General features: G+C 38.1%; 1 protein-coding gene across 13 annotated transcripts in view; it reads left to right on the top strand.

Moving 5' to 3' along the window:
• Positions 1–12,275, top strand: part of FHOD3 (formin homology 2 domain containing 3) — a 386,693-nt gene that overhangs the window by 365,916 nt on the left and 8,502 nt on the right. For 7 of the 13 annotated variants that reach the window (XM_071804400.1, XM_071804399.1, XM_071804395.1 and 4 more), the window contains 2 exons: positions 291–367; positions 633–670. The exons of 4 other annotated variants lie outside the window; for them this stretch is intronic. In XM_071804400.1, coding sequence (XP_071660501.1) covers positions 291–367; positions 633–670 — 115 coding nt within the window. Of the gene's footprint in view, positions 1–107; positions 152–290; positions 368–632; positions 671–12,275 lie in introns of those variants that run through there. 2 more of the 13 variants (XM_065831125.2, XM_065831126.2) reach the window with 2 other exon arrangements.

Raw genomic sequence — 12,275 nt, 5'->3', positions numbered from 1 at the left:
GTTTACACAATGTATACAGTGGATGGACTCTATCTTCTGCAGAAGTTGAAATGTACTTAGCAGTAAGAAGGACGTTTTATGGCGCTTTACATCTTCTCTTATGACAGTACTTATTCATAACTAGAGAAGTCAGATCAAGACCTCAAATGGAGACTGTGAAGGTACTGTGAAGTGGCATGAAGATTAATAGTTGTATCGGTAGCTGGGTTTCTTCGTAAAGCAAAAAGTAGTTTGAAAGATTTTGCCTCTTAAAATGTTTCTCTCTTGTGCTGTGTACACTCCTTCAACAGCCCTGAAAACAAAATCTCTACTGCTGCTTGGCTGCAAAGTGATGATAGAGGAGCTTAACTTCCACTGGGAAGAAAAGGTAGCGGATTTATAAGGTGATCTTTCAATGGTGTAGTGTGGCTGCAAGGCTGAGCTGCAGCACCCAAGTTTGAGCAATTTGATTTTGTGCTTTAGTAAATAAAATGATTAAGAGGTGATGACCTTTCTAGTTCTTTTTTTCCTTATGTGCAGAGACTACTGCGATTACCATGAGAAAGATAAGTACCCAAAGAACATAAGATTTTAGTGTTTAATGTAATTCACCATATGTGACTTTTTGACTACCTTTCCATCCATCTTTTTAGCATTTCTGGGAAGTTAGGACAAAGAGGAGACAACAACAGTGAGTGAAAAATCACACTGATTTTCGGTTTTTGTGGAATTATTCTAACATAGTGGGTGATCAAAAACGTTTGGTATAAGCAGTGATTGCTGTAAACTAGCATGTGCTGAGAGCATATCCACTTTCCCCAACATGCTGAGAAAGGGACTTCTGCATGTGGCAAGAGCAAAAGCAAAGTGGACACTCTGGTTAGATGAGTCAGACTCTAAGCAAAGAATATGGGCTGACACTGGATTGTCTGTCTTACTTTCCGTCGTACACTGTGCCGTACCTCTGTGTAGCATCACCTGGCTGCTGCTGCTCACTTCCCCACATGGTTCTGGTGTTCTGCACGTGCTGACTGCCCCTGTTGGCTTGTGCATAGCAAATAAACCTCCTGTATGTTTGCCTATTTCCATGGTTTATCCCATGCTAAAATATTTCCTCTGTTTGCAATACTGAAAGTCTGATTTCTGCTTTTTACCAGATACCTTTTTCTCAAGGAAGCACTTGCTGCAGTAAAAATAAACAAACAAACCACCACAAACAAAGAAACAAACAAACATAACACACACAAACAAAAAAAACACTACAGGACACAGGATAATGAAAGCAAAAATACTGTATATTTTCCATTGTCCATTGAATTGATTTTTATATTCAGTAAAAAGGTTAACAGGAATTAAGCATTCAGTAAACATTTAGGCTGGGACTATTTTACATTGTAATGAATCATGATAGAGTCCAGCTTTTTTGCTTGTTTGTTCTTCAAGATCTGGATCAGACTCGTAAGTGGGTTAAAAGGCAGTTTCAAAACAAACATAAAGTTCCGTAGTTTAGCATCCCTTTCAGCTGATGTGCTGAAAGAAAGTATGAAAGAAGAATATCTCAACTGAACTGTTTTACTCTGGTAGCCAATATACCTGGATGATGAATAGATGGAAGTAGTTTAGCTCTAAAATGAACTCAGCTAGAGTGATAATACGGCACCTCCAGGAAATGAGCAGCCCTCATCAGTGCGTGATGTGAGTTAAAGGAGCAGAAGATCTTCCAGGTAGAAATATAACACAGGTCCTTCATGAACATATTAGAAAGTAGATCTTAGGCATACTTCAGTGATTTACATTAGCAGATGCTATGGTATCTGTTACCTGCGGAGCAAAGACACCTTATTATCTGATGAGTTTGATTCACCACTTTTAGTCTTAAGGCCCCCATATACATCCTTTGGCTTTTGCTGTGAGCTTGGTATTCAGTCTATTCATGGACATCAAAATGATTTTCCCTGTGCATCAATGTTGCATATGTCTCATTGCTTTCAGTGCAGAACTGAAAATCTTGTCAGGCTTGCTTGGCATTCAGCAGAGTTTTTAGTGAGCCTGAGCTGAGATCCATGTTTTTAGCAAAATCAGGAACTCAGAAGATTTATATGCAGTTGCACTGTAAACATTTCCTGTGGTTCAGGTAGAAGATTCTCGTAGGCAAGGGATTTTTTTGCCAGGAAAAAAAAAGGAGAAGTAAAAAGCAAGTGATACTTACGTCATTTATAACTAATGGAAATTGGAAACAGGAATATGGAAAAGTTTAAGTTAAATTCAAGAAATTGTTGTAATGGGAAGATGAGACATTTTGTCATGTTTATTTGAACCATTTTACCTTTTATAATTGTTGAGCAGCAGGACTGTATCTGGTATGTGGAGAGCTTATTTAGATCTTTGTAACGTGGAAGAGTTTGAACTCTCAGAGCAATCAGCAGAACCATAAATTGGAAGGTGGAATGAAGCAGTGAGTCACCCAACAAAAGACAGATGGAAATGTCTGTATCTGTTGTCTGAAGATACAAAGGGTCACTGATAAACCCAGATTTGACTGAAGCCAACTGAGACCTAGTAGGAAGGAATTTGTTCAGTGGGAGCTGAAATGGACTACAGAAAACTAAGGTACATAGAAAGTGCATGACAACTGAGTTTCTGTGATGATCTACAAAGAGGGAACTTAATTCTGTGCTAGACCTCTGCACAGTGGAGGTTTTTAAAGATAAAATTTGACATTTAGAAACTGTAAGTCATTGCCTCATAATGGGTGTTCAGTGACCTGCCTACCAGAGACACTGGAGTGTTGTTTTATATGAGAAAACAACATTACAGTTGTATTTGTTCATTAGAAGACTAAATCAGAAAGTCACGGGGTTGAATGAGCCACAGAAACTGAAATGCTCTGTCACCCCTCGAGGTGGTCGTTCAAAGGCAGCTTCAAGGCAAGTTGCCATAGGAAGCTTCTGCTATATTTTTTCTTTCTGATGTCTTTATTCCGTGTGTAAACAGCAGATCCCAGCCTCTAAGAGATGTCAGTTCAGCATATTTTAAAAGCATAAAAAACAAATTATGTTGAAAATATACTGTCTCATTCTTGATGATTGAGAGCAGCTTTCTGTGAGAAAGGTTTTTATAACATTATGGGGAGCTGTTCAACTTAGCAAAGAAATAAAAAAATAATATAATTAGGATTGTCTGGTTCTCCCGTAAGGTTAGGATGACCTTCACAAATGGTGCCATAACAAACAATGAGTGAAAAGGAAAACTGGGGTAATGAATTTTTAAGATTCACTCTATCTGATAGTCCAAATTCCAGTGAATACAATTGCTAACGTTAATTTTAGCAGTTTACAGAACAGTATTACAGGCATTGAAACAGTGGGTTTGGGGGAATAAAGAAGAAAATCTGTGTGGGATGCCACTGAGATTTTGGGAAACAAGAAAGAAGGTTATTTAATACAAAGAGAGCTGAATTAAAATAAATACATAAATACAAGATAGATAAGCAGAGTTTGCGGTGAGGATTATAAGTGAGTTAAGAGAAGAAATTATATAAAGAAGAATAGAACCACTTAGAAAATCCTGTTACTGAATGAGACTTTCACACCATGATGAACCAGCCTGTGTCAATTGCTTCCACTTGGGGGAGGAACAAAATAGGTCTTACAGCCATGGCAGCTTGGAGGCAACAGAAGACACTTAAAGACCAGTCGTATCATTCATAGGAGAAAAACTTTACTTAAGTGTATTTAATTAAAAGAATCCCCTAAAACTCTGTGATAGACAAATAGGAAGTTAGTGCTGTTTTCCTTCTTGTCCTGGCTGTTTATATAAAACAGGCATCTCCCGACACAAAATCATTCTCTCAGGATTAGACTCTTCTGGAGTTGCCATTTCTGTGTTGGTCCCATTGAACCGAATGGATCTGTCTCAGGAGCATGATATAATTCATATCAGTCAGTGTCACAAAAATCACACTCCAGTCTAATAATCATGAATCAGCATACGGAAGGTATTTGCACTAATTCTGACATATGCAGGGCAATGCTTGGGAATGTTGAGCCAAGAAGGGCTGATCTCTAACCTCAGCGACTGACCATGGTGGGGATCTGAAAAAGAACCCAAGTTTATCTAGTCTTAAGGATTCATTACCTTGTTCACATGCTAATTAAGCCATAGAGCAGCAAAAGCAGACCAGCTTACTCGCGATTACCTTAAGGCAATTAGGCTAAAACATAAACAGAAGGAGGGAGTATCTTCCTCCTTCTTTATGAATCATTAGTATTAACAGTCTTCATGCTTGAAAAATGTGTCTCCTGGTTCTCTAAAGACAGTGGTCTGAGAGTGGGGATCCCAACATGGTCTTGCCAACAAATAATTTCAGATAACCATGCCAAGGAAATAGATCTTTAAAGGTCTTTAGAGATGGCTTATGTTTACACTACTGTTTGAATATGGGTCTTCAGCTGACCCTGAATAGCAAACCATAGTGTAGGGCCCAGATGTGACTGATGTTTGACGGTGAGTAGCACAGTGGTGGCTGTATTGGATTCATCTGATGGACGCAGTGCAGTGAGAGGCTTGTTTTCCCCTACATCGTTTTATCTTGGAGTATCTCTGTGTGTCTGCACTTTTATTTCTCTTAGCTTTTCTTAAAATTAAAAATCTGCTTTATATTTGAGGTGGAGAAATGGGTTTGGAGCAGATCATAATTGAGTCAGAATGTAATCCCATATTCTAGTGAATTGACTTGGTCAGAAGAATTTGTGATGTTTAAAAAAGAGAGAGACATGATAATGCCTTGTTCTTTTATTAGGGTTTGGAATCACATGTTAGGCTAATAATATACCCTGTGACTGACCCCTGAGATATGGAAACATCTCATAAGGGTTTATTGATTTATTTGCATAATGACTTGCAGGCAGTAAAACATTCTTATAGTCGCTATGCAGAAATGGGTCTGAGGTACCACTCAGCTAATCTGTCAGACTCATACGAGTGGACTGTGAAGAAGACAAAAATTAAATCAAGATTATCTGAATCCTAGACAAATAAGCTCAGGGCCAGTGGATTAAGCTTAACTACACAACATCCCAGGTCAGGTATTTCATACTAAATTCCACCTTCAGTAAAAGCGAAATGGGAATTAGCACACTGACATCAGGTGCCAAAATGTGGGAAAGAGCTCTGCCAAAGCCCCAGGCTTGGAGTCAAGCTGTAGACGAGTTTTAGTAACATGTGCAGTGCTGCTTTGGAATAAAGATGTTTGTAAACAAAAAAAAATACTAGATGGGAGACTACTTGAATCCAAAGGTGTGTAATTTTTGTTTGGCATTCATAGGGTGCTTCAGTTAACTTTTTCTTCTTTTCTTTGGGCTTTTTTTTCCTTATTTTTCATTTTCACATCACTCCACTTTTTCTGGCTATGAAAAGATACAGAAGTGCCAAAATACCAGGAGGAAGACTGTTCTTCTGGTATTTATAGCCTGACTAAAAGCAGGAGTTAATGGAAATTATGCTTTTTAAACAGTGAAAACCTTACAAGAAGAAAGCCTGTATAAAAGTAAGCAACTTCACTTAGAATTTGCAATTAATTATTTAGGATTTGAATCACTGGATCCTATCAGGAGTTGAGAGAAAGCGGCAGAGTAATCTGGTTAGTGATGCACATTTAGCAAAAATTCTTTGTTTTTAGAAAAAGTAAACGTATCACCAATGGTATTCAGTATCAAAGTCTGAATCAAAGCACTGAGCCTTCAGAAGGTCAATACCCAGTTAATAAAAATCTAATTACTGAGTGAAAACAGAACGTGAGATAAACCACTTAAAACTCTGGCAGCTGGAAGGTTATCTCCATTAGATGCCAAGATAGCTAGTGTTTTTTGGATGCCTTTTACGTAACACATTCTTTCATCCTTAGGGCGGCAAGATCTTTGCAAAAATGACAGAACTGCATGATCTACAATAAGTAAAAATGCAAACAGTAAATAATGATTATTAATTATAGTTATATGAATGAATAATAAATACAGTTGACCACAATAAGCCATAGAAATTGATGGACCTGACCAGGGTGAGACCTGTGTGGTCCTGTATCTCAACCCTGCCAGAGGCCGGGAGAAGTGGGATTAATTGAGTAACCTGAGGATCTCATAATGGGTTGTAATAGTTGTAAATCAGTGTATTTATTTGAGGCATGAAGGTGAATACCTGGTTCCATATTTTCAGCTTTGTCAATTGTAATTGATGAAATAATTGTTATTGTTTATATTAATACAGTTTCTAAGTAGGTGCGTATTTATTTATGAGTGTTCAGCTTCTGCTTTATAATGTGTATTGCATTCATTTTTATGGCTTTCTTTTAAAATAACTGATCTTGACAGAGAGGAGTAGACATTCTGCTTTTAACTGTTCAAATGTGTAGTACCTACATGTTTTGTTGGCAGTCTCCATGAGTTGCAAACTGTTATCTTTCGTATCTCAGGTTTTGTTTAGGAGTGTTTACCTGGTCTTAACATTGTGAAAGTGAAATTGTCATCACTCTGTACAATTTTACATCATGTAGCCTTCAAAACAAAAGGGTTTTTGAAAGCCTGGTTTTAAAATCCAGTAAAAACATTGCTTGTACAAGAGTCTTAAATTCATTTTCCAGTCACTGTTTTAGAGGAATCTATGAGTCCTTTCTACAATTAATTTTATTCTGATATTCATTATTTGGTTTGGGGCTCCCATCTTCAAACTTCCTGCTTGAAACAGCTTTGTCTTTATTATATAAGGAAAGTCAGATATAAAATTAACACGGCGTGCACCATTAAGTATATTCCTTAGTTTTGCATTGGATTCCACTACCAGTATTTAGAGATAGTTTGGAATCTAAAAGTCATTGCATTGATCTGGGAAGTCAAAATTGAATATGGGATGTTTACAAAAATATGTATCTTTTATCCCTGTTTATTTCAGTACTCAGGGAGAAGACAGAGATGTTGAACACTACACATTCACATGCACACCCATGTTATATTAACCAAGCACAGAGGACATGACATGGGTACAAGGAGAAAACTGCTGCTATGGTGGGCTGTCCTTAGTGATTTTAGAGTGGCTGTCACCTCATGGGATTAAATGCCCACCCAGACATGCTGCTCTGTGGAGGAAGAGGTAGCCACAGCTCAGATTTTGCTGGTAGCAAAGAGTGAATCCTGCTCACAGGTGAAGCTTTGTGTCGCATCAGGATCCTGCAGTGCAGGCAGAACCATCGGCACAGCATCCTGCTCTGTCCCCAGCACAGGGAGAGCCAAACAGAGGGACTGCTCTGCAGCTTCCCATGGGCTGCTAGACAAGGATTTACAAGTGCTGGAATTTCTCTGTCCATCTCTTCTTGGCCATATTGTGGGAAAGAACTAACTGGAGGTAATCTGGGAGAAACTTGCAGGACATGAACAGCTGAAAAAAGAGCATGAGATGTCAATATATGCAGGAAATAAAGCTGTTAAAGTTCCCAGGTCACAGAATATTGATATTGACAGTTTCTATATAAATACATATGTTATGGGATACACTTTTGGTACTTTTTCAACTGTAGCTCTGTAGAAAAAAACTAACTTTACTTCATTTGTGCACATATTACAAGAGATATAAATAGTTCTTTTCACTTTTGCCAGTTTGCCATTCACTGCATCAGTGAATTCGTCTGCATTACCCTCTATTTTCATTTTAGTTGGCATATTCTGAAGCTAGTAATATTATTATTATATTATTTCCATATTAAAGTGGCTTTCAAATTTATCTCTGGTCAGTAATATACTCCTTATTTAAATCATCCTTCCTTCCTGAAAGACGATGAGTATTTTCAGCATCTGAGTGAGAAAGCAGCACCAGTGAGTTGCTGGCTGACAAGATCATGGACTTGTTATGGAAGGCGCTTCATGTGGCAACAAGAAAATACAGGGACGTACAGGGTTGCTTTTCAAGTCGCCTTGCAACAGGCATGCAGTAACAACAGCGATCTCATGTGTGGCTTTCCAGAAGAGCATCGTGATGCCACAGCTGCCAAAGAGAGCCCTCTGCTGCCACCAAGGAGTTTTAACACAAAGATCTGCTAAGGCAGAGATTTGACTACACTGGAATGCAAGTGTCAAGTGCATTTGGAGAGAAGTCTCACTTAGACAATGGACAGAAGTCTTTCACACAAAGCTGCTTTGAATTTATCTTGTCCCAGCACTATGTCAAAAGTATATATATATATATATATGTGTGTGTGTATGTATGGCTTATGCTAGACAGAATAACACCACCTGATTAGCGTAATTACAAGATTGTTTTGATCGTAGTTATTTTTAGTCCGATGGGCTTGTAGAGATCATGCCTTTTACTGTTTTATTTCCCAGCACAGATTCCTAATGGGGGTAATTAATTTGCATTCCACAGAACCAGGTGGTCAAACATGGTCACACTCCTCTGCTGAATCGCTCTCCGACAGACAGCTCTGTGGTCATAAGCCTGAGCTACCCCTTCAGCGAAAATCTATTATCTATTAATAGATCAATTTAAAATAGACTTAAAGTCATTTTAAAATTTCAAATGGAATAAAAAGACTGCGTGCCTGAAGCACTTGTGTTAGGTGACTTACTTTCTATATCCCATTTCCTGCCTTTTTTTTTCTGTCCTGTGCATTGTTAATGTATAGTCTGCTCTGGAAAGCAGTATATAGTGCTTACGTGCAGACTCAGGTGTTGGCGAGCTGTATGGTCAGGTTGCTTTACCTGTTAATAGTGGAAAAACTTCTGAATGGTGAGGTTAAGTGACAGAAGTGGTAAAAGGGATGGCAGCAGGATTGCTTTTAGTGGTAACTTTTTACAGTGGCATTCACAGAAGTCCTAAAAATTAGGGGGGGTTTGCCATGAAACGTTTTCAGGGAAGGAGTTATGTCTTTCTTTTCTGTTTTACTGTTGGAACGATATAAGTCAGGGGTGTCTAACTCATTTTCCCTGGGGGCCACATCAGCCTCGCGGTTGCCTTCAAAGGGCCGAATGTAATTTTAGGACTGTATAGATGCAACTACTCCTACATGAAAATGAGTGCGACACCCTTGATGTAAATGATGATCTGTGAAATATATGAAGTCACAAACCTACTTAATTCAACTTTAACAGTTTAAACTACATGTTAAATATTACTTTAAAAACAATGTGTTCTTCATGAAGCCCAGATTCTCTAAAGCCATGTTACTTTTTATTGTCTATAGCATAAGCCACCTGGAGATGAAACACAAGTTAAACTTTCCTTACAAAATGCCACTTTGTCCTTTTCTACTGCTAGGCTGCTCTTTATGTCACAGCCACCATAAGTTACACCAGGAGACAGTTGTGAACTACAGAATTTCTTGTTAGGAGAGACTTTTGCTATCTATGAAGTGCTGACAGGACTCAAAGCAAAGCTGCAGGGCAATAATAATACATAATATTATGTTGTTTCCTGGAGCTTTCCTTGTGGCTGATGCAGACAAAGACTGCATTTTAGTTGGCTGTACTTCTTCAGGGAAGTGCATGATAAAATCCAAAAATGTACCTACAAATCCCTGTGAGAAAATCTCTGCACATCATATTTTTGTATCTTTATTGAGCGTTCAGATAGGCCTACTTGTACTAAGCAATAATACATGCATAATTAAACATAAGTATAACATCTAGAGATAGTTTAAAAAAGATACACAAATGCAGAAAAAGACTAACATATTAGAATATGAGCACATCCATCTGGATTGAACTTTTGAGTTGAAAATTGCTATTGCTGGACTCATTGGTCCAAGAGAATTTATTAAATGTAAACATATGAGAAAATAGACTGAGCCTGCAAGCTAGATGTGGATAAGTAACAGGAGATAAAACGAAGATACATAAAATGAAATGAGGTGATCGAGCTGGCCTGTATTGCCTCTTATAATCTGCCCTTCCTAATGTCCTGGCTGTGTAATTTGCAACCACCTGCAATTTCTTTGTTCCAAGTCGGCCACTAGCAGCTGCATTACCTTTGCAGCTGGGACCAACATTTTTGTGGTTGACACATCTTTTTGTAATAGGAATGACACTAGTTCTGTGACTTCTTGAATGCTCAAATCTGTTCTGCATTTCAAGTTATTCATCCATACACATATAGACACACACGCCAAAAGCCATTGCAAATGGAAGAATAAATGGCTCCAGTCAGACTGATCCTTACTGTTCATTGCATCTTTAAAAAAAAATATATGGGGGATGGCAAATTAGGAATGCTTTTTGCTCTTCAAAAAACAGCTAACCTACAATTAATTATATTCTCTGACAAAGCTACACTTAGGGAATTACTCTTTTTTAAACATTCCCCGTGTACTGTGAGAGCTGTGTATTGGTATAGATTTTGACGAACAGGCTGAGTCAAATTCATTGAGTTCATCATAAGCACAATGCATTCTGCCAGGATATCAAATAAAATTCTAGATTTCCTGATTAACAAAGAATATCTTGCCCTCTCACCCCAGAAAAAACAACATTTAGTTTCTTCGTTATGAGATCTCAGCAGGCTTTGCTTGTGACAAGAGTAAAAGTTATTTTCTCTCTACGTTATGTTTCTTTAGCAAATGTTTTAAAAATTGCTTAAAGAACCTAAAGGTCATTTGAAAGTCTCACTTTTATTGTCACTGCCTCCAAAATACATTCCATAACTCAGTTTAATGTAATCTGCAGCAGGCCAAAAGCTTTGCAAGCCAAGTTATTATGTCTAGTCCAGTTAGAGACACGACAGAGTTCAGTGAAGAGGGGAGAGTGAAGATCTAGTTTGAGAAATGCAATTTTTCAATGCCTGTAATACATGGAAGGAAAATATCTCTCTACATTCAATTTTGATGACTGAATACGTTCATGACCCTCTAAAGTGGAAGAACCCTACCAGGTGTTTTATGAGGAAATATTAGAGACAATATCTGAGGAGAGCTTTTTAACAGCATGTCCAGACAAAGGTTCACCCACCTCCCAGAGTAATCCCTGCTTCTGTAGATAACTTTCTCTTGGCTTCACCACCTACAAGCCTCCATAGTCCTCAAGCAAGTGCAGGGTTTGCAGGGCAGGAACTTGTTTTACTACTGATACCCCATCTGTCCGCTGTTTCTTCAAATGCGGATATGTACTGTGAGTAATTTGCACATATTAGTTATGCTCTTCCTATAAAGAGACCCTTTATCAGGCCACTTTCATCTCCATAAGTACAAAATACTTCAAACTACAAGTGGACTCATCTCTGTCAGACTGGCCTATGTCATTGTAGGTGCAAGAATTAAGTTATTTGAGTCTGGACCATGATTCTGTCAGCTGTTACCCTCCTGTTGCCTGTTGATGGTGGACAGCTTTAATCTTGCCAGCAGTCACAGTAGTTTGCAGTATTTGGCCCCCCACACTTAGTTTATACAAGTCAGCAGCCGTCACAGTTTCTAGCAACCACTCTGTCACTGAAAAGATTGTTCACACCTTTGCTTTTTATTAACTATTTTCATAACAATCTGATTATGACTGCCAAAGTCCTACATTGTTTGGAACTCTTTACTCCTAATTGCTGGCCTTAAAAGCTTAGATCACTGGAATGTCTTAAATCCAAATTATCTTCCCCGTGTATTATAAGAGAGTTAAGTTAGAACAATCAGCTGAGGGATGGAAAGAGATTGTTTCATTTAATTACAGCTGTGTATGTCCCACCAATTAATAGAGTATTTTCATTCCTACTTGTTCTGCAGTGACATGAAATATACAAACCCAGGGTTGGCCTCCATTGTGTGAGTCATACAGCAACCCAGAACAGGGCACTTGTCCTAGTCACATGGTGCATAAACTATTTCTTTTTTTGAGTCATCTGAGGGTTATACACGAGGTCCTTAGTATGTTTGACAGGTAGGTATCTGGAGATTCAGAGATAAATCTTGCTTATATAAACAAGACTCCTTGGTTTTTATCTTTGTTTTTATATGAAGATAGTTTCTACCATGGTATTTTAACTGCCAGTTATGACTTCTGAATATAAAATCCTGCAATTTTCTTCAAAGAGACCTATATGTTATTGTAAAACCATTTGGCTTTTCTTATTAAACTAATAATCCTGTAACTCAGGCTGATGGAGGGTTTTAAGCAACTGTATTCCGCTTGGTGGAAGTTGTTTCCCTTTCACTTGTTAGACAGAGTCTCAGCCCCAGTTGTTTGTGCAGTAGTAATTGAACTGACCAAAAGAATGTTACTCTAGATTTACATTGTCATAACTAAAACCAGAATTTTGCTTATTCCAGTACATGA

Source organism: Patagioenas fasciata, chromosome 2 (assembly GCF_037038585.1).
Source record: "Patagioenas fasciata isolate bPatFas1 chromosome 2, bPatFas1.hap1, whole genome shotgun sequence".
Classification (NCBI taxonomy): domain Eukaryota; kingdom Metazoa; phylum Chordata; class Aves; order Columbiformes; family Columbidae; genus Patagioenas; species Patagioenas fasciata.
The sequence above is the reverse complement of the archived record's forward strand: the minus strand, read 5'-3'. Positions and strand labels throughout refer to the sequence as shown.